Below are 23002 nucleotides of genomic sequence, written 5' to 3' on the forward strand. Positions count from 1 at the left end.
AAGAAACTTGAACAGGAAAGGCAAGAGTATGAAGCTTTACCTTACACCGCTGGACGTTCTGAACTCGGGCGACGCCTGCTGTGTACTCGCATCCGTTCACAGGAGTTTGCATAAAATGCCACCATAAGGAATATAAATTTGAAATGGATGCACTTAATCACCAAAAACCGCCGAAATTTCTGGCGACAGGCGTAGTCAAAAGCGGCTTTAAGACAAAAAAATAACAGTCATCGGACGTCCAAATGAGTGGTGTTGTGCGAGAATCTCGAGGTAAAAAAATATAAAATAAACCGTTCAGCTGCAACACCCTTCCGGTGCCTAGCTGCCATGCCACCCGAAGGAAGTACGAGGGCTGGGATACTGCCAGGTTGCCCAACCCTAGACAGGGGAAGTCGAGAGGCCGAGGTCGGGTTCGACACACAGACCCTCCGTTCGGTAAATTCCGCTCTAACCTGCCCAACCCTAGACAGGGGAAGTCGAGAGGCCGAGGTCGGGTTCGACACACAGACCCTCCGTTCGGTAAATTCGCGCTCTAACCACTTGAGGTAATATATGGTCAATGCATCTTCAATCAGGACAGAACTCTGCTTGACTCTCACAAAAATGTCTGTCCACGTGATCGACCAACCTGCGCGAAATTATTTTGCCAAATAACACCCCACATGCGACGATGGTGTCCCGATGGTTTTTATCATGATGTTCATGCGCCTTTTGTTCCAAATTTTCTGGAGTACGATCGCCCGATTGTTCACTAAGACCTCACGAACTTTGATGAGTGCGGGGTTCGGGCCATCCTAGCCAGGAGGAGTGGTATTTCACGCTGGATTTGTGTTGCCGGTGGCAGCTTGGTGTCGATTTTCCATTCAGAACAGCTGAGTTCTTCCACAAGTTTGTGCTGGAGGCCAGCTGGTCTGTTTTAATTGTTCCACTAATCGACGAAGTTGACCACTTTGTGAGTGAATTGACCCTCCGTCGTTTTTGCATATTGTTTCGCTGATACTTTTCTAGCTTTGGCCGGTTGATGGGGTCATCCGGGATAGGGCATTGCTGTTGCCTGCAGCGAAAAGCTTCTCTGTTTCCTGATCCCTTGCAATCGGTGACTGGTTTCTGCAAGTCGTCACCGCTCTAGTATCCGGTCCGGGATCTGCGTGCATTATCGCAGTTGCTAGTGTGTGGTATGGCGTTTGTGAAAGCAATAAGACTCTCTAATCTCGATGATATACAGTGTTCATTTAGTTGAATTAGACAAATTGGACAAACAGTTCCGAAATCCGATTACATAGCTTTTCAACCTGCTACTATTTAACCTCCAACCAATCTTCGTCATCCAGTAGGTTTCTAGCCAGAGCGGCATCAAGATACTCCTTGAGCAGCTGAAACTTCTTGAGGTTAATGAATGGTACTGCTCTGTTTTGGCACATGTAATAGTGACGGAAAGCCAAGCGATAACCGAGCTCACACAATGGCATGATCAGAATTAAGTTGCATACCACAGAAGGAACGACAATCTTTAATGGGGGCTCTGCATCGGTAGCCGATATCCACATTTTCCAACTTTGTCCATGACTGTCGCTGGCCTACAAATCCTTACTGTTCCCGAGAACTGCTCGCTTTTGGAGTTGTCTTCCACTTTCTACGCTTCAATCCTCTTAGAACTTCCGAGTTTTCAGAACTGTGTAACCGTCATCTCTAAAAATGTCAGTGATTCTGACAGTTGTCATCCACTTACATGACTTTTATTTTTACGCACTAGTGTACCACTTCATGTTTCACAGTTTTTTCTTGCTCTTATCCAAGTTAGTGTTACATGGGTTTCCTGACTCTATGTTCTCCTTTTCCTTTGTAAGACAAAATGCTATAGGGATGAGACGCACTGTTATGCTGACTTCACGAACGTCGCCGTTCGCGCAGAGTGATTGATTACCGATGCATCAACAGCACTGTAAAAAATCGTTCAGCTGTAGCACCCTTTCATTGTTTAACTGCCATGCCACCCGAAGATTGAACGAGGGATGGGATACTGCCAGGTTGCCAAAGTCTAGACAGGGTAAGTCGAGAGGTAGAGATCAGGTTCGAACCACGGACCTTTTGGTCAGTAAATTCGCGCTCTAACCACTTGGGCCAACAGCGCTTTACTCATGAGCTGAAGGTTTCTTTTCCACAGCGAAATGGGACCTAATGCAATGTCAAACAGTTGTTAGTCGAAATTCACCTGCTTGAAATCGGGGTTGTCCAGGTGAATCTGGTTTGGAGAACGTGCTGGATCCTTAAAAAACTATCTCCAACCTATATCCGCCACAGTTGAAGCTTGAAGCCCATCAACGGTCGTGGAGAAGGACCGAATTTTGCATCTCTCAGGATGAGATTTGCATGGTTCTTCTGTATGTATATGAATTTCACAGTATACGCCTCACAAACCGGTGGACGATTCTGTTATTTAGGTATGGTTTTGTGTGTAGGGTCAGACAAAAATGTTGAAAAGCTGTATCAATTTTCACCTCGTACCAATACGCTTCTTGTTTCTGTAATTCCTTGTTCGAAGGATTGGTGGCTCGTTATGGACAACGGTATTATTCGCAATGGGTTTTCGTCCTTTCTGTGTGTATCGTTTTCAGAGTGGCTTATGGTGTCTGAAATACTTGTTTCTCCATGCTAGCTGCACGCCTGTCAAACACTTGAGTTTCACGCCAACGTTCCACTTCCTTGGTACAGGCGATTTGAATCATCCTTGCGTAGTCGGTTTTCTCCACCATCCACTTGTGTTCCATATATAATTCGTCAAGAAGTGAGGACCCTCGCCCGTGTATCTTTATCCGGTTGCAGATTGAGGGCACATCACTACAATCATTATTATACTCCTCAGGATGAACGACAATCACTTTGAGTCTCCAACTATCAGCTCGCCAGACGTAACTAGTTTGGCCGGATCAATCACGTCTGACGTAGGTTTATCCATTTTGTCTTTCGGTACATTCGGAACTCGGTTTTTAGGATCGACTTGACTCCGATATTGAAGCAGACCTACAGCAGACACGACTAGCTACTGCCGTGGAAAGATTCTCCGTAACTAGTTCGGACGCTCTGCTTCATGGTAGTGTCAGCGGAGCTGTGGGTGCCATCGGCGATACAGTGAGCCAGCAAAGCAGCTTATTGACGGCAGGAAGAGACCAAAACCAATCCACATTTTTCCAGTACGCCATGCTGTCCGGCATTGCTAGTCAACTGAACAGCTTGTCATCCAAAATGGACATCGGTTCGCCATCTTGTCTGGTAATTTGTTCACCCATTTTGTGGTGGTTGCTTACAGCCCTGTGGAATACGCCGTTCTTATGATTTTGAGCTGCTGATTACAAGTACAGTCTCAGATGAACTCCCTCGTGATGGATAACTTTTGTCTCCATTTCACTGTTTGCTCCTATAGACCGATGGTTCTTTATCCTTTCAATTTAAAAAAAGCTGCCATACAAAACTCCTTGGTTGTGGTATCAATTTTAAGGCTGTATTAGCCGTGAAAAGCCATGTGACGGAAAAAGGTCAAACGCTGAGGCTAGCGTTCACTTTGTCACATTTAGCAGAAACGTTAGTTTGAACTCGGGGCTGGTCAGTGATTGGTGTGAGCTTATTATTGTGGAGTGTCCGGTTCGAAATAATCCCAGCCTTTTTGAACTCTCGTACTTGGGCGTGGATAACGTGGCGGCATTCCAGAGTTTGTGGTTTTCCACCGTACGACTGGTAATTACTTTGACTGCACCATTTTGGAACGTGTTGTTATCGTTACTGATTCCTTCGTGTTCAGCTCTGTCCATTACATGGGGTGAATGCGCACCGCAGGCATCATTGGGTCGCATTTTCACAACTGTGTGGTGGTTGCGATTCGCGCTGTAGTACAGGGCAATAGACCAGTCCCATTTAGATTGACTATTTAATGAATTCAAGTGGTAGCGGATCATCAAGCACATTAGACTACAAGCGAGGCAAGTGTGGTTATTGTGCTTATTATGTTGTTTTTTGCGATGGCGGCATCCAGCTTTGCCACTCAATAAGCATTGAATGTCAAAGCAGGGACAACACGAGAGTGGTGCGACTTGGTTTTATCAAAGCTCATCGCTCCTTGGACATGGTTTTTCGTAAACCAACCACACCATTCGTTGTCTGTGTCAGCAGCAGTTTGGAAGGATGAGCAGTAACCAGGCTTGTCGGGTGCCTTATCAGCCTATCAGTTTTACACTGGAAAGTCGACCAACATTTTTCTTGACATAAGCAAATATTTAACCAAGCTGTGGTTTTCGGAAACTTACTGCTCTTCAGCGCAGGTGTCCTAAGTCTCAGTGGAGGAAGTGGAATAATTTGAAAATCATCGTCGTTCTTGAGGCCACTTGTATTTCCTTCCCCAATCATCTTCCATTGATAAGTGCGACTTTAGGTCTGCGCGCATTTGATAGCATTTATATGTTGTGTCAAAACTACGCCATTGTTTTAAGTGATAAGTGATAACTTATTACGAACATCCATGAGTATCCTCGATCTGCGTTGTCCTAACCTAGCTCGGTACAGGGATGGTGAGCGCACACATATTCGCTCCCGATTTCTTTTAGCTGAGTAATATTCGCTCAAAACAGTTCTTGTTAACTGGCGGAACTTGAATATCTACGGATATTTCCGCTTTTCCATGTTGGTTGAATGATTGGTTTGTTTTGACTGCCCTAGTTCTATGTTTAAGAAACTGATATTTCAATAGGCGCCGGAAAAATTCAGTTAGATGGTTGATTATCTTATTTTTTCGAAGCAACTTGGATCCATGCGCTAAATTTTGCTTTCCCTTTCCTTCTAGTCGTACCGGACTCACCTGATTATTGGAACTACCAAAGGTGTTATATTCGTTTTTAGTAAGTGCGGTATTGTGCTGTTTTGTGGCGCTAAACCTATCTGTTCTCTCTGGTCTCTGTCAAACCCACAAGCTTAAGTATTCATAGTTGAGGTAGCCCACTGCGATGTTCGTATTACATCGTCTGGTTGTACAAATAACAGACCGTAGTTTTAGTAATTCCCTTCGTTTTGTCTGTTCAGGTAGTTTTTGCTGTCTTTCCAACATCTTAACGGTGTTTCACGTAGTACCAGGCAAGAATGTCCTGACACTACTCACTCCAGATGTCTGCACAATGCGTGCAGTTATCAAGCCATACAGGACCGAAGGTGAGACCCACTCTACGAGCTGACATCATTATCAGCCAAATTTCAAAAACCCTCCAGCTGATCAACAAACCTTTTTTACTGAAGACCACCTCGGGTTTCGATTTCCCACTTATCAACGCTCCATTACTTTAATCAATATTGCAGTTTAAGACAATGGGCTACTTGAAGCAGACAAAAATGGACCTGCCCGAAATACCACGGGGCTGGACGGATTACCAGCGAACATCCAGTGGAGCGCGTGAAGATGGGAGCCGTGGACAGTAAGCAAGATTGCTGCCTGGAATAGGTTGTGTGGACCACATCTTTACATCCCTTGCAAGTGGTAAAGCAACAACATGCGGCTAGACGCCCTAGAATCCTGTTGTTACTTGACTCAACGTATGCGCTCGATTCTATCGACCGGCTAGTTGTTTTCAACACGTTTGCGTAACATGGCATGCTCCAGAAGTTCGTGATTATCGTGCGCTGTTCGTAGTAACATAGGGAACGAAACGGTCGAATGGTTAGGACGTGCATCTACTGATCGGAAGGTCCGTGGTCCGAACCGTCTTCTGCATCTCGACTTCTCCTGTCTAGGCTTGGGTAAACTAGCAGCATCCCAGCCCTCATGCTCCTTTCGAGTGACATGGCAGCTAGGCACCGAAAGTGTTACGACTGATGGATAACTTTTGTCTCCATTTCACTGTTTGCTCCTATAGACCGATGGTTCTTTATCCTTTCAATTTAAAAAAAAGCTGCCATACAAAACTCCTTGGTTGTGGTATCAATTTTAAGGCTGTATTAGCCGTGAAAAGCCATGTGACGGAAAAAGGTCAAACGCTGAGGCTAGCGTTCACTTTGTCACATTTAGCAGAAACGTTAGTTTGAACTCGGGGCTGGTCAGTGATTGGTGTGAGCTTATTATTGTGGAGTGTCCGGTTCGAAATAATCCCAGCCTTTTTGAACTCTCGTACTTGGGCGTGGATAACGTGGCGGCATTCCAGAGTTTGTGGTTTTCCACCGTACGACTGGTAATTACTTTGACTGCACCATTTTGGAACGTGTTGTTATCGTTACTGATTCCTTCGTGTTCAGCTCTGTCCATTACATGGGGTGAATGCGCACCGCAGGCATCATTGGGTCGCATTTTCACAACTGTGTGGTGGTTGCGATTCGCGCTGTAGTACAGGGCAATAGACCAGTCCCATTTAGATTGACTATTTAATGAATTCAAGTGGTAGCGGATCATCAAGCACATTAGACTACAAGCGAGGCAAGTGTGGTTATTGTGCTTATTATGTTGTTTTTTGCGATGGCGGCATCCAGCTTTGCCACTCAATAAGCATTGAATGTCAAAGCAGGGACAACACGAGAGTGGTGCGACTTGGTTTTATCAAAGCTCATCGCTCCTTGGACATGGTTTTTCGTAAACCAACCACACCATTCGTTGTCTGTGTCAGCAGCAGTTTGGAAGGATGAGCAGTAACCAGGCTTGTCGGGTGCCTTATCAGCCTATCAGTTTTACACTGGAAAGTCGACCAACATTTTTCTTGACATAAGCAAATATTTAACCAAGCTGTGGTTTTCGGAAACTTACTGCTCTTCAGCGCAGGTGTCCTAAGTCTCAGTGGCGGAAGTGGAATAATTTGTAAATCATCGTCGTTCTTGAGGCCACTTGTATTTCCTTCCCCAATCATCTTCCATTGATAAGTGCGACTTTAGGTCTGCGCGCATTTGATAGCATTTATATGTTGTGTCAAAACTACGCCATTGTTTTAAGTGATAAGTGATAACTTATTACGAACATCCATGAGTATCCTCGATCTGCGTTGTCCTAACCTAGCTCGGTACAGGGATGGTGAGCGCACACATATTCGCTCCCGATTTCTTTTAGCTGAGTAATATTCGCTCAAAACAGTTCTTGTTAACTGGCGGAACTTGAATATCTACGGATATTTCCGCTTTTCCATGTTGGTTGAATGATTGGTTTGTTTTGACTGCCCTAGTTCTATGTTTAAGAAACTGATATTTCAATAGGCGCCGGAAAAATTCAGTTAGATGGTTGATTATCTTATTTTTTCGAAGCAACTTGGATCCATGCGCTAAATTTTGCTTTCCCTTTCCTTCTAGTCGTACCGGACTCACCTGATTATTGGAACTACCAAAGGTGTTATATTCGTTTTTAGTAAGTGCGGTATTGTGCTGTTTTGTGGCGCTAAACCTATCTGTTCTCTCTGGTCTCTGTCAAACCCACAAGCTTAAGTATTCATAGTTGAGGTAGCCCACTGCGATGTTCGTATTACATCGTCTGGTTGTACAAATAACAGACCGTAGTTTTAGTAATTCCCTTCGTTTTGTCTGTTCAGGTAGTTTTTGCTGTCTTTCCAACATCTTAACGGTGTTTCACGTAGTACCAGGCAAGAATGTCCTGACACTACTCACTCTAGATGTCTGCACAATGCGTGCAGTTATCAAGCCATACAGGACCGAAGGTGAGACCCACTCTACGAGCTGACATCATTATCAGCCAAATTTCAAAAACCCTCCAGCTGATCAACAAACCTTTTTTACTGAAGACCACCTCGGGTTTCGATTTCCCACTTATCAACGCTCCATTACTTTAATCAATATTGCAGTTTAAGACAATGGGCTACTTGAAGCAGACAAAAATGGACCTGCCCGAAATACCACGGGGCTGGACGGATTACCAGCGAACATCCAGTGGAGCGCGTGAAGATGGGAGCCGTGGACAGTAAGCAAGATTGCTGCCTGGAATAGGTTGTGTGGACCACATCTTTACATCCCTTGCAAGTGGTAAAGCAACAACATGCGGCTAGACGCCCTAGAATCCTGTTGTTACTTGACTCAACGTATGCGCTCGATTCTATCGACCGGCTAGTTGTTTTCAACACGTTTGCGTAACATGGCATGCTCCAGAAGTTCGTGATTATCGTGCGCTGTTCGTAGTAACATAGGGAACGAAACGGTCGAATGGTTAGGACGTGCATCTACTGATCGGAAGGTCCGTGGTCCGAACCGTCTTCTGCATCTCGACTTCTCCTGTCTAGGCTTGGGTAAACTAGCAGCATCCCAGCCCTCATGCTCCTTTCGAGTGACATGGCAGCTAGGCACGTGTTATGTTACGACTGAACGATCATATTATTATTATTATTATTGTTGGCTACATACTTGTGGGTGTGTGAGTGTATGGGTAACTCAACATTGATGTATTATTATTATTGTTGGCTACATACTTGTGGGTGTGTGAGTGTATGGGTAACTCCTCAAAACATTGATGGAAGGGTGTATAATTTCGTTCATGATAAGGTATCGTGACAAAGTTTGGATGTCTCCAATATCCCGATTTTCCGACCTCGTTGAGTGTTTACCTTGTCGACCCGAACTATGAACACGACAGTTTCTTCCATTTTGAAATTCAGGGGGATGTGCAAGCGTTGCTGGGAAAGTTTGCCAAATTCATTCGACATTTCGGCCTGTGCTTTGCACCCAAAAACACAACGTGGACATACAGTCTTTGAACTCCAGGAGTGACACTCAAAGCTGTGGAACGTTGCAGGCATATCGAGAAATGCATTGGCTCTGTCGATAGTGTAACAGACAAATTCAACGCATAAATCTCAAAGACCAAAGTTACGTTTGTTGATTTGCACCAATCTTGGTGTCATTAGCCACACTACAGCGCGGGCTATAATGTTGTACGGTTGTGAGACTCAGTCACTTCAGGTGGAGGATATGAAACGTCTTCAGGCTTTTGATCTCAGAACTATAGATAAAACCAACCGAAATGAGCGAGTTCGCAATAAGTAGGTTGGGATTCTGATCTATATTGAAGCAGGAGGTGTCTCACTCAAGGACTGCATCCAATATTTGAAACTAAAATGGATAGGCCATGTCGAGGTACCATCAGCCCACGGTGCCCAGCTGGGAGTGGCGGAAGCCCAGAGGTGAACACAGTATGACTTAGTGGAGGAGATTGAAAAACCTAGGTGCTTTTGATGCAGTTTGCCTTCCAGGTTGAGGCTCACGAGACCTTCATACTGTTTGGCCAGAAACATGGGCAAAGGGCGCGACCGACCAATTTCAGTGGTGTCCATGCTGTGAGTTTTGTCCACATTGTTCAACTGAGTACTGGACGTGTTGGCACGTCGGGTGTTTGCTTCATATCCTCTACGTGTCTCTTTGTCATCTTTCATCGGTGGAGCTTTATTCAAATAACTCGTCGTAGCTGTACGCCTGTGTTCTTACAATTTTTGGACTGTTACTCGTCAGAATCTAGGAGATGTCTCACATGGTTTCGCATTGTGTATTTGTTTCTTTGTATGCTTGTCATGACGTGCTTTTCTCAGTTTGCGGAAGCTTGTCCAATCCCGTGGGTTGGTTTTTCGGCTCCCATCTCAAGGGCTTGCAGATGTATTCCTCGCTCCTGTGGGCAGTAATTGTCCTTAGGTTTTGGAGGAACTGTTCGTTATGTTTGCCCTACCATCTCCATCGATCTGTTCATAATAACCTACAAAGTTTCCATTTTTTGACTGCCTTAGTCTTCCATTTCCAAACTGCCGTGAAAGTTGATCAGTTAGATTCAAAGCAGCAACACAGCCATGAAACAGTCAGTGCACTGGTTGAAGAAAGCAGCGTGGTAACTTTTTAAATTCATGCCTCTCTCTTTCTTAGCCTATCCGAATGACAATACCAGCATTATTGGTTAAGCAGTTTTGAGAGCCTTCGGTGAGGTTAAGTCTGTCGATCACTCTTGTTGCGACATTGCAACTGTGTAACCCATCACTTCATTTTGTCTACGTACATGGGTATTTTTATTCTGTATAGCTGAATTTCACAGCTAGGCAAATCAAGAGGGCATTTTTCTAACTCTACCAGCAATTATAGCATTTCACTGAGACATTATACTTTATGGTCCTCTATTCCTCACTCGTTCTGCATGCCCCTTTCTCTAGGTCTCCGTCAGGTATTGCGATTCTGTTTTGGTTGTAGTGGAGATCAAAAAGATGCTAATGCTGATTTACATGGGTCCGTCACCTCGCTTTGTCAGAACAGAGATGGTTCTCTACTATTGTCTGGCTATTCTAGTGGTCGCATTGCTGTTTGGCAGCTCACTGCGCCGGCTGAATCCACCAGCGGCAAAGACACAGCAACGGATGAGACTACAGCCGAGGATAATAGCCAAGGCGCTGTCGATCTTTCACTCGGTTCAGAGACTTCTCACACACCTGTCAGATCATTGACCAGTCGTCTGAGTTCCCTTCGTGCTGGGAGTGGTTCAACGACGGATCGTTTCAGGAGTCGCCTTTTATGCATTGTAGATGATGCTCATGGTGTTGATCAAGCTATTCACTTTTGTCTGTTCACCACGGTTCCCTCCCTGGCGGTTTGCGTAGATACTGGCGGATCGGTTTTTCAACTCCATTTTAAGTAAGTGAGCGGAATCCATTATCCATGCGGTCAAACTCTCTTGAAGGTGAAGGTTTTTCCCACATCCCGTGTGTTTCGCCGTCATCGCTGCTCGTCATGAAGCTTTTGTCCACTGGCATTATGTTTGTTTGCGTACTACACACACTCGCCACTGTTTGACGCAAATTATTTCCACTTTCCCTGCCATACAGGAGAGGGCTCACTGGACTGAAGCGAGAGGCAGTATGCTTCTTTTCTGGCAGGTTAGTCGAACTACTGTGGTTACCGTCTGTATTCACTGGCCTAGTCGACTGGAAATTCTGAACACCATTGAGTGTGTTTGTTGGCCTTATTTTCGTATATACGTAGATCCAGTGTATCGCTATCGTTGGATGCCCTTGGCTATTCGGGGAGAGGAGACTTATCCATTTTACTTGAAGATCTTGTGGCTTGTGCTACTGCTACTTCAGGTCACGTAACAGAAATTGAATAGTAATCGACTGCCGTGTGATAAACTCATTTTTGAGTTTTCCCGGAAAATGGAGTTTATAACCGTATCTTTTTAGAACAAATGGCGGAATGCTGGTTCTTGTTCGCAAAATGATCTTGTACATCCACCAAGTCATCTGGTCTATTCCGAATGCTTGAACCCAAACTACAGATACAGCCTTAGCAACGGATGACATGTGCAATATTTAGCGGGTCATTACTTCGACTGTTTTTTATCCATTGCAACGTGTGTAGCTTTTTGCGTCCAAGTTGTTCATATGAACTACTGTAACGCAGTGTGGTAACTGAGGGACGACTAATTTGTTATTGCGTTCACTTATATGGCGAACAGCTTGAGCGTTTTTTACGATTCTGTACTATTTTCCTCGGCTCAGGTGGGAACTACCCTATGCATCTGTTGTTGTAGATGTTTGAATCTATGTTCGACCCGATGTGGTATTAGTATGCTCAAAACTGCTTGCAACCGAGTCTGCATCTGACCGCAACTATAAGCATTTATCTATCACTTGTGAGTAGCTGTACATCTAGGTGCCTGAATTTAGCCTGAAAACAGTCGATTTGAGTGTTTGTCACTAAACATTGCTGTACCCACTGGCATGCTTTAGTTATTGAGCGCTAGACAGTATCGCAGAGCACGGGAATGCGGTTGATCTTTCGTGAACCTAGGCGTCGCATTCATTCACCGCGATCAGATGACTGAAGGTGGGAATATGTTTGGTGGACCACTGGGAACAATAATGGTTCCCAGTTACACTATACATCAGGCTTGTACCCTCAGTTCACTTCTGGGTAGACGCGGGCTCAAGATAGCTCAGTGGTTAAGGTGCGAACTTTCTGATCGGAAGGCCCGTGACTCGAATCCGACCTCTGTCTCTCGACTTCCTCTTTCTAGGCTTGGGCAACCTGGCAATATTCCAGCCCTCGTGCTTCCTTCTGGTGGCATGATAGTTAGGTACCGAAAGGATGTTACTGCTGAACGATTTTTTGGGTAGCCTGGCACTGTCTTAGCCCTCGTGTTTTTTTGGAGTGGTGTGGAAGCAACGCATCCAAAAGCTGAAGAATTATTGTTTTATTCATGTCATGTTACGGAAATCGATCCGTTTTTGATGATCATTAGAGTTGTACTGCAGTTTTTTGCTCAGAGGAGCATCGTCGGCTCAGTAACCAACACAAACCCTAACCTGATATATGGGCGGACAGTTGACTGTTGCGTCTCGACTAATTAGGCTTGTACACCTGCTACAGTGAACCAGCAGCTTTTGTACGGCGTTGCCTTTGGGTTCACTGTCCACTGCTTGCGCATGGGTTCAAACGTGGATTCTTGTGTTTATCCGTTCAAATGGAATGCATTGTGCAACTTGTGTATCGATCAATCCGTTTGTCCGCACTGCATTTCTCCTTATATTTTACTCCATACTGCTTGATCAGTGTACACTCTATCAGTCAGGTGGTCGTTTATGCTTTCGTACACTTACGGCCCTAATGACCTTCGGATTTTTATTAGTGTACTGAATATTCTGGCCGCGTTTCGGAGCAATGTAACAGGTTTTCTTTAAGTCTAATGGGTTTCAGATGTTGACACAATTTTAATGACGATAAGGCATTCCTTGCTGCTGTAATCCGCCCCTTCTCATCGTTTCCGTTTTAATAGTCGTGGCGAGATCTGTGGACTGGACACACTAGGGTCTTCGTCGTCATACGCTGAGCACTTGGCAGGTTGTGTTGCGGGCGATGCCGTCTCCCAGTCCTCTTCTCACGACAAGGTTGACTTCTTTCGTTCTGCCAGTGCACAAAGTCTTGCCAGCTACGCTTTGGTCGCAATGGCTTCATTCACCAAACTGGTCATTGCTACTCTACGCCCACGCATCCAAATAGTCTATTGGCAGCCGCTGAAAGTAAGATTATGGAGCATTTTCACGAGACATCTTACAGATCCTTAGAGCTAGATCGTGATCATTGCCAAGCGTTGAAAATACTTGAGAGCCAGCCTACTCTCTGTGTGCGGGTTGATGTCTTTTCTGATCCTCAAAGAAACCTCGCTTATCTTTTCGTAAGGTCTGGCACACAATCAGTTAACAGTCGCTCACTTGTAACTAAAATTAATCGACTCTATTCGAAATCTCATTCTCCAGAATTCTTGTATGCTTACGCTCTCCGAAGTTGGTATGTTTGGTTGCTGGGCTTGGTGGGCGATATCTTGGAGTGGTGACGTGATGGGTCGCCATGCATTCTGAACAAGTCATCGCTGATGTGGTTGTGCAGTGTGGAGTATCCTTTGGACTCGTTCTAAGATTGCCGATTGTTCTTCAAGCTCTGTGGCTGTCCGTTTCATCCACTACAGGAACACGCCATAGAGAAACTATGAACTGACACAAACTGCTTCTCCTTAGTTGAATCAGTTGGACACCCACGCGGGCCTATTTTGTTTCCCGCCTTTCCTGCCTTGCGTCCTGTTTGCCATTTGCTCTGGTTGACATCCAATGCTGATGTAACCGGCGTAAAAACGGTTTGTTTGTCAACAGCAGGGCTTACGTCTTAACGACATGAGCAGGATAACGTGAGCAGGATAAAAATAAGTCCTTTTTCTACCTTTAATTGTTTCTCACGCAGTTTAAAATATGTTTGCGGATACACAACCACTTCAGCCGTTGTGTGGCTCTTCTTCATACGCTAAGTAGTTTTCACAAACTTGGTGTTCACCACGCGCCTCTATATGTAAAGTCTGGGAGTGTGAACGGTCACATTGCTTAGATCCTGTCGGCTGGGTAAGTAGGATAAGCTGTCCTGATGAAACAGTAGAAGCTGCACTACGAGTCATAATCTAATTAACTGCCTTCTAGCCCTTTTCTTTATGGCTAACTTTCCGGGTACATCCACTCCGCTTTCGTTCAGTTCGTCGCCTCACTACCATTTCAGGTCGTTGGAGGGATATTTGGGGGAGTGATTTACCGATGTTCGCTGTAATTAGCCACATCACGTCGAATATAGCTGTTTTCCGGCCGTTTGATCTTACTACTCATTCCGAATTCAGCCACCGCCACTGACCGTTGAGTCTCTTACGGTGCTAACTCTACTTTTATTTTAATTTCTGAGGTTTGGACGTTTCGAGCTAAGATTCGTTGGTTGTCAATGGCTGGAACATCTGCGCGCAGAGTTACCGTAATGTATTATACCATACCTACGGTCCCGGCACCGAAGAAACTCAAAATAGGCGATCAGATAGAACGAGAACCGATAGAACAACCTACTTTTGAGGACCGGGTCGGTGTTTCTATTCCCGAGTTGCGTGAAATGCCATGTAACAGCTAACATGTCAGCAATTTCTGCGAAACGCAGCATGCTTCAGAGGGAACAGCTGAAGTTGTATTACAGTCTATGCGTGCAATACCGTTATCACAACCCACTCTGGTATTATGAAATTTTCAAGATTGAACTCGCGATTTCTTCTGAATTCTCCGTCCCGTCGAATTGTGAACTAAACTAAGCTGAATACATTTTAATATGCACCGGGTCATCGGTTTTACTTAATTTGGCTGAATTATCGCAACTTCCTGCAGTTGTCGGCGTCAAACAACATTAGGGATTTAAATTTCAATTAAACAATGCATCAGTCTGCTAACGCGATGGTCTGTCATGAAATTCATACGAAGGACTTGAACTGGTTCAGTGATGAAAACCTAAGCTGGTGAGTGATACATCTTCGGTTCAAACGCACCACTCGTTGTCAGACAGACAGTGTGTCAGATTCATCAACCTTTGGGTTCCCTTAAGACTGCTCTTCCAGTAAAAGCATTCTGGACTTAATCATTACATATTTCCTTCCTTTGTGAACTCAAGATTTTTTGGTGAAAATTCACTATCGTCTTACAAGATGGATCAGAGAGCAGGGAAGAATTTCTTCGCTCCTTAGGTGGACGTTTCTGTTCCACCCGGACATGCAAATTGACGCCTTCTTATACCAAAAAGAGGCAATATGTACTATTTAACTCAAACAACCAACTAATTCATTCGCATAATAGAACTGCACGATCTGCGGTACGCTTTATACAGGCTTAATCTGAACGATCACTACAACTCCCAGATTTGGGTCACTTCAGAACTTCACTGGTGAGTGCTGTTACCTTTGTGAAACACAGATTCCTTGTACGAGCACTGAGGAGAGTCTTCCCGCACGGAAGACTTATTTCGAGTTTGTCTTTAATCTGAGTTCTCAGTGGAACCTACTAGATGCCTTATCTTTGTTTTTTGCCAAGAAGGGCGAAACCGGTCATGGGCTGTCGATGGATTTTCAGCAACCTTATGAGTAGTACCCTAACTAGCTTATTTTACTCTGTTGGTGCATCCCGAATTCAGTTCTTCAGTTCTATCAACAGCCAGTCTGGTCAGTGAGTCGATCGACTCTACTCCTTGTCGAGTGAATTCGATTTGCTTAAGCAGCTGTCAATAAAATGCAGCTCGGTGATTGTTTCTTGTGGCTGGCTACAATTTTGTCAGTCAGAAGTATTCGGAACTCGTTCATATTTTTTTACCCATATAACCACTTTGATTCATTTCGTGCGACACACTCGACTCTTAAACTAAATGGTAGAGGTTGACAGAAATAGGACTGTCATAGTTATTTTGCATACTATTCACTATTTACAATGAATTCATGACTATGCCGAATGGATAGCTTTGTGGTTTATTGCTTGACAGTCCAATTCAAACGCTCCTCTGTGCTTTCAACTTTTTTCTTCAGGGTCCGGCCTCGTGTCTTCCTCTCCTTAGTTGGCAGTGGGACCATCGGCATTGTGCTTGCAATTGCTCGTCTCGTGCTGTTCTAGCTTTCGGCCGTGGATCAGTCGTGCACTTGCTTCGTGCTGTCCATCCGTCAGAAGTCCCTTCCAATCGGAGTTTGTCCGCTGCAGGTGCACTCCATTTTGAACTGACACATTCCATCGAATTGTCATACAACCTCCTGGCACTCAATGTGAGTAGCTTCGTTGTGGCTTTGCTTCAAACAGTTCCTTCTCTGTGGTGGGAGATTAGGGTTCCCCAGTAGCATTAGATCCGAAAAGATTCTCACTTACCACATAAGTACTGTGTGTGTATGGTCGAACTTTTTAGTGTTTAACCGCTCATTTATTTTAACAAGTTTGTGATTAGGATGCGCGTGAACCTTCCCACACCAAAATAACCACCACGATGTCACCAGAATGCGCGTTCCGAGATGTATTTATAGTTACCCGCTGCGAGAAACCAGATAGCAAACAACCAACACATACGAAACAGTCACTTTTTGAGGTCACTTTTCTGAACTCGACTGTCCGCCTGGTGTGCGCAGTTCGTACGGTGCTGGGCAACTGAATCTATCTAGTGATTAACCTTCCGTCGTGCTAATTTAGCCATACCATCGCAATGAGTTGGTCAGACTTCCAGTTGCGTATCGCCAAACTCGATGTGTTTAACACAGCAGCCAAAAACTCATTTGCCTAAGCCCTCAGAACCCCGATATTCTCGAACTGTTCCTTAGCGTCATGTGAAAGTCCAGCATGAATGAGTGTGTAGCGAAAAAGCAATGAATTTAAACAAAACGCGAGGTCAACTGCGAACTTCATGTAATACTCAGTAATACTCTCAACTATTATCTGCATTACTGCCAACACCACAACTCACTTCAGTTACTGCCCGGTTAATCCGTCATTCGGTGTTATTCACCACCTTTATGACCGCCAAAATCGTAATGGTAAGTTTGATCATAACACCCTCATCACTGTCAGTTTGCCCAACTTTTTTCCTGTTTCCGACGTGTACTATATTTTCCAAAATATTACCACTTATCTTGTCACCTGGCAATGTAGCCCTCGCTTGTTCCAAAGTTAGACCCAGTAGGCGCGTTTACTTCACTTTGGCTTACTTCTTGCTGGGAGTGGGTTTACTGTTGAGCGTGTGTGCGAATGCAAATGACGTTTATTCATATCGATTCGGATAATGTTATTCGGTCTGTTCTGTAGACACCAACCGTTCGATCGGTTTTTGATCGAACACATATTAGCCATTGGTTAATGGAGTTCTGCTTTGTCTTACTGACCTGAGATAATTCCTCTGGCACTTGGTTGCCAGTTTGGGTTTCCAATTTTCATCTTACTTTGCGGATCACAGTAGATTTGATCCTATCAGCAACTGTTTCCAATTCAATTTAACCTGTTCGGTGCAACTCTAATTTCTGGTGAGTGGAATGTTTTTGGTTAACGTGGGACTGAACTCGAGTGATATAAAGTAGTGCATTAACTGGGCCTCGGGTAATGGACGCTTCGTTTGACACGCGAGTTTGTTGCTCCCATCGAGTGACAGATTTGCCGTTGTCGAGCATTATCTTCGGCGCTTTGAATCCAATTTGTAATTCCGATTGGAAGATCAGTTTGGACTCATAAACCAACCATATCAGGCCTCAATGTCTCCATGAAACTGAGTTACCGAATGGTTTAACTAGCTTCAACCCCATTATGTATAACCTCGTTTCGGAGGAATCAAGCGCTTTCATCCCTCATAAACCTGTGATACTGAATTATCTGTCCTCGATATCACGTTCACGAAAGCGGTGCATCAGATACGGATCACCTTATGTGTATCATTTCTGCTATAAACTGTGTAATCTATGGCTTTGTCACCCTCGTCGCTCTCTAAGCTCTCGTCAGCAAGCATTTTTGATGTCCACAGAATTAGTGACAAAACCTTTGCAAGCGAACCACCAACTTCGACGAACAGACCAATATCCACTTGATGTACAACCAAATAACGCACCAGAGCTACGGGTATTTCGATGTATTGCCGATGCTGCAGCTATACAACGCTTGTCTGCTTTCCACCCCACTCTGATATCGACGACAGGAATCAGTTGCTGTTGGGACTTCAGTATATTATCTTCACCTTAAGTTTGTTCCTGCCTTTGAAATTCAACTATGCCTACTGACTTTGTAGTTTTCTTACAGTTTCTATTGATTTTGGCTTGACATCCATCCTCTTGAGAATGAACACCACATGAAGGAGTGGTTGGCTTCCTTTATGGGAAACCTGTGGTTTACTCTGAGGAATTGGTTCTCTGTTCTCGATTTTATAAAATTTCGTCTATTTCTTCCAGTGGATCTCCTCGAAAAATCAAATGGTCGCTTTGGATAGTGCCAGTCAGTTGCATTTACTCGACAGCTCGAACGGAGGAGATATTGAAGTGAGTAATTGTTTTTGTTAACGGAGAATAGGAACTGTGGGAACTCGGTTCCTCATACATTTCCAACTCGAGGGTGAAAATGAATCGTAGTTTGCAGTTGAGTATGCTTATCCTGTACCTAAATGACATTTTTGACTGTAGTTTCAGTTGTTTTCAGGATCGATATGCTGATATTCGTATCCCCTCAATGTTTACCTATTTTTTTTTCTGTAGCTCAGCGTATAGAAATCTCAGCGAACTTCATAGTTATGATAAAAGTGCTGGCTTTAGTCCCATCATAATGACTATGTATGACTTCGTTCATCATAAATATTTCTGCAAGAGCTCGACGTTTTTCAGAATTCACCGAAATTGTGTTTATTGTGCAATGTGCTTCCCGCAGATGACGGTTTCAATTACTTTGAAGTGGGTCAGTAGGATAACAAAAGGTCTTTGCGTAAGGATTCACCTTCGGGTCGTAAGTAACTCCATGAAACATGATTCCTGGATTTCTCCCTTTGGCACACACCGGTAAACACTACACTCCTTTTGAACCAAAATTAATTTGGATACTATCAGTTCCGGTTAAAGACGCAACCTGTGAGAAAGCACCTGAGAGTGTAGAGAGTCCTACATGCCCCGGTAGCTATAGCGGCAACGAAGCATCAATATTGGACACTGATATCATGTTGTCAATGATGATAATGATGGTGGTAGATTTGACGATAGTATATTTGTTAAAATCCGTGCAAAACTTTAAGTGCTTAAATCACGTTCGCCAATTGGCATACCTGTGGCATTTCGCAGATTCTCAAGAGTTTCGTTTATGAGGCTACAGTAAAGGCTGCGTTGTTGTATGGTTGTGAGACGGCCCCTGCGGACAAATGTTGTGAGAATTCCTCAAGCTTTTGATCACTGACGTCAGAAGTGTCGAGTATATGTGATGGCGTTGACGAATTGGTATCTACCTACAGAGAAGAGAGGTGTTTCGTTGTGCAGTAGCTACTGCAGTCTCGGAGGACATTCAGCTCCGCCAAGTATGGCGGCTTGGGCATGTTTTGCGCGTGAGACGAGTATCGCTCTTAGAAACTCCTTCAGAATGCCCCATACTGCGAAGTGGGCAATGTGTGACTTGGCAGAAAGTTGTAAATGAAGTTTGGGTACCTTCCAGAAGCATGTCGCTTCGACTCTCCCTGCGCTTGGCTGGAGACATTGTAAGAAACTCTGCTAATCAGTGAAATTCATGCCCTCAGTTTCTTTTCAGGTTGTCTCATTCAACATTTGGAAATGTAGACGTCTCGAAATACGTGCGCTGGACTATGAACAGATCTCTGTTTCTTCCCTTTTTTCATGGAGGCTTTAAATATAATTAGCTGATGATTGCACAGTTGTGAATTATCAGCGTCGACACTGACGTGGTCTCTGATGATGGGGATGATGACAATAACAATAATAATGATACCTTTTGTCACTGAAACAGAAAGATATCGGTATATTGCGCAATATGTATGTAAACGATTCCTAAAAAACTCAACATATGATGGAACCTTCAAAGAACTGGTACTACCAAATAATAGCAACAATCCACCTTGTGAGTGGTGCTTCTACACCTCTGCTATCGTTATTGTTAGCGTTTGTGTCAAAAACCTAATGCTTTTCACTTGACCGTTCATTTGATTATTGCCTATTGCATTGCATATAGATCTGAGGTTTTAGTTGATGGACCGTTTACTAGCTGGGTTACTTTTTGAGCTGTGTCAGATTAATTTCCATTCACTACATATCAACCTATCCACTGCCTCTACTGTATCGTAGAAAGTGATTCACTTCATTGGTCATTTTTTGTAGATATTGGACCTCTCGTCTGTCGGAATCTCTTATAACTCCGAACTATTCAAGGGACTCCAAGATCGAGGCTTAATCAGCGAGGCATTGGTGAGTATTCTACTCTCAATTTCCCTCTATTAATGAACTTGGTTTTTACCGTCCAAAATCCTCCCGTCCAGTCGTGTTAATCTGTCATCGGCTAAATTTTTATTACATCACGTTTGGCTTTAATGATGTACTTTCCCAGGTAGCGTACTGGACCGGTGGAATCCCAGCAGATTGTTTATTCCACTGGTGATAATCTCTTTTGTGCATTAATAGGAGTCTGATAGGCTTATCGGAAATTACCGCCTTGTTTCATTCAGGACCTGATAAATCACTTTCGTTTTATGTGACGGTTTCTATTGTACTGTGGCATACTTTCAAGGAAATCCGGTCGATAAGTAAACGTATTCCACCTTATGTTTGATAACCCCCTTCTGCTAAATTTTCCAACTTTGCTTCGTTTGGCATGTGGTCACCGGGGAATCAGCCGGATCCATTTTCTCTTACCGAATGGCAAATGAGCCAGCTTTAGGCAAACTTCGCTAAGATGAACTTCTTTGTCAGCCTTAATATTAAAACTTTTACCTTTCGTCCTTTTCTGATACACTTACATATTCACTTGTTGACACTTCAGGCTTCTGCCGGGAAGAGCGCCTGCGCGCACTCAATTTCTGTCTATGGATCAAAGATGGTTGTGCTTGGGAGCGATGGAATTCATGTGTTTGCTATGCGAACATGGGTCGCAGTAAGTGGTATTTTTTCGATAGTCGCGTCGATGTTTCTCAGCCTAGGAGACTTTATAATCACGTTTTCCGCCAAGTAGGCTGCATACGCCATGAGAAACGTTCTCTTTTACGCATGGATGCTGTGAAAAGGGTTAAGAATAGCTTGAGCTGTCTGCAGTCCGACAATTTCGCGGAGGTATTTTATGGTGAACCTATCATTGACTACGTCCGCCCAAATTACCGATTACGGCAGCGAACCTAATCCGGAAAATTCAGGTTCATTCCAGCAGCTGCACTTAGTGCTTACTAATCTTTGCCTTACGTATGACTGCGGTTTCCTAGCTCTATTATCTATATCTTTTCAATGTGGTAATATGTAGTCAAGCCCGATTGAGTGCGCCTTAATTAGGCAGCCATCCAACTTATGTCTCCAGACTTTATCTCCGTATAAATACTTTCTAGTGGTCATTTTGGGTAGTCCCAAGATAAGTCCCTCATTCTTGTGAGACCAATTTCCTGCCGGCACTGGTGGAAGTTGACCGCGTTTAGTAGTTGTGTACATATTCAGTTGCCCGTGTAGTTTGATTTTCACGAATTGACTGCCGCTAGTGACCGTGCAAATAAGATAAAATGCCATGAGAATCAGGGGAACTTTCTTAGGTGAGATCATTGGTCGGAAATCAGCAGACAACACTGAAAACCGAGAACTTCGGCTCAGTGTGTTTTGTTTTTCTGGCTTGTTTACTCATCACCCAACAAACTGACGTCTTTAGGCTGTCACATTTAGTTTGTTCACTGAGCTGTAACAAGCGTCCCATCACCAAGCGAGATGACATCATCCATACGGCATCAGCTACCAGCATAAACGTTACACCATTCAGATGTCACGAAAGCCAACAAACACCTTCCGACGGCACAACCAGGTTAGTCGCTATCAGTTCTACTCATTCCGATTACTGGTCGGTTCTTGCAAAGGACCGTTGGATACCTTTGAATACTACACATCAATCCTCTATACCAGCTTGGCTTTGTGCAACGACATTTCGAAAATGGGGTGTGAGAGGGTGACATGGCAGTTAGTCACCGGAAAGGTGTTGTAACTGAATGATGGCCATCAGTTTCTGTGACATGAACCGTAGTCCTCGCCTCAAGACTTCAGCTTTTTTTTAAAATCTACTGTGTCCGGTGTTCCGCAGTTGCTGAGTCTTTCAATAACGCTTCATATTCATCCCCGTTTCTCGGCAGCCTGTTCATTTTTCTCCTATCCCCTTCGGTCCTGATGTCAGGTTCCCTGGCCGTCTGTCCTTTATAGACCTTAGTGCAGTCGCTACACTTAATTGTGTAGACAGTCCCTGGTTCTGTTTTCTTGGAGGCGATCATTCAATCGCACCAATTCAGAGTGCACCCAATCAAACTAGCTGAATATCCTCTATCCCGATGTTTGATCTTCACTTCATTTTGGGTCGCTGTCCGATCAGCTTCTTCTGTGCACAGGGACCTTACACGCCTAAACGTTGATGAGGCAATACCAACGAATACTCATTTCGGATGAACGACCGAGTAGTTCAACATTGCTCCACTATCCATTGGCTTTTCTTACACTGTGGTCTTTAGTTTTCTTATGTTTCATGCAGTTTAAAAAGACCAATGTACCTGAAGTTGACCGTATCTCCATACGAAATTTAATGTGTGGATTCAGTTCATTTCGACAGTTGTAAACTTCTTTGTCTCGTTTCATTACGGCGATGTTATCTACATAACTCCAGAATATCTTGGGTGGGTATCGGAATCCGGATAAAGCTTTCCATTCGATGTATCATATATATATACCAAAACAGAGGATATTGGAGATCCCATTGCTAGACTCCGTGGTTTATACCACGGAGTCAAAAACGAAGTGGCCTTTTAGTTCACTTGTAACCTGGGCCCGAAGACGGGGGTTGATTTACAGATGAGCTCGATGGTGGATATATTTCACGGTTGGTTACATCGTGAATCACACGAGCCTAGCTTTCCAAATGCATCATCATCATCATCATCATCATCATCATCATCATCATCATCATCATCATCATCATCATCATCATCATCATCATCATCATCATCATCA

The 23002-nt window shown here is 44.1% G+C and overlaps 2 protein-coding genes across 2 annotated transcripts in view; one reads left to right on the forward strand and one right to left on the reverse strand.

Moving 5' to 3' along the window:
* Positions 1 to 287: 287 nt before the first annotated feature.
* The window catches only part of T265_01594 (hypothetical protein), a gene marked incomplete at both ends in the record, with an annotated part of 47932 nt that continues 25217 nt past the window's right edge, over positions 288 to 23002 (forward strand). The window contains 11 exons of the mRNA XM_009165653.1: positions 288 to 410; positions 2864 to 2942; positions 2992 to 3270; positions 7303 to 7357; positions 10146 to 10620; positions 10812 to 10862; positions 12761 to 13004; positions 15848 to 16078; positions 18230 to 18316; positions 20144 to 20230; positions 20802 to 20912. Coding sequence (XP_009163917.1) covers positions 328 to 410; positions 2864 to 2942; positions 2992 to 3270; positions 7303 to 7357; positions 10146 to 10620; positions 10812 to 10862; positions 12761 to 13004; positions 15848 to 16078; positions 18230 to 18316; positions 20144 to 20230; positions 20802 to 20912 — 1782 coding nt within the window. The remainder of the gene's footprint in view (positions 411 to 2863; positions 2943 to 2991; positions 3271 to 7302; positions 7358 to 10145; positions 10621 to 10811; positions 10863 to 12760; positions 13005 to 15847; positions 16079 to 18229; positions 18317 to 20143; positions 20231 to 20801; positions 20913 to 23002) is intronic.
* Positions 3555 to 3959, reverse strand: T265_01593 (hypothetical protein; the record flags this gene model as incomplete). The annotated part of the gene is made up of 1 exon (XM_009165652.1): positions 3555 to 3959. One exon carries the CDS (start codon positions 3957 to 3959, stop codon positions 3555 to 3557), a length of 405 nt encoding a protein of 134 aa, XP_009163916.1.

This window comes from Opisthorchis viverrini, assembly GCF_000715545.1.
Source record: "Opisthorchis viverrini unplaced genomic scaffold opera_v5_17, whole genome shotgun sequence".
Classification (NCBI taxonomy): domain Eukaryota; kingdom Metazoa; phylum Platyhelminthes; class Trematoda; order Opisthorchiida; family Opisthorchiidae; genus Opisthorchis; species Opisthorchis viverrini.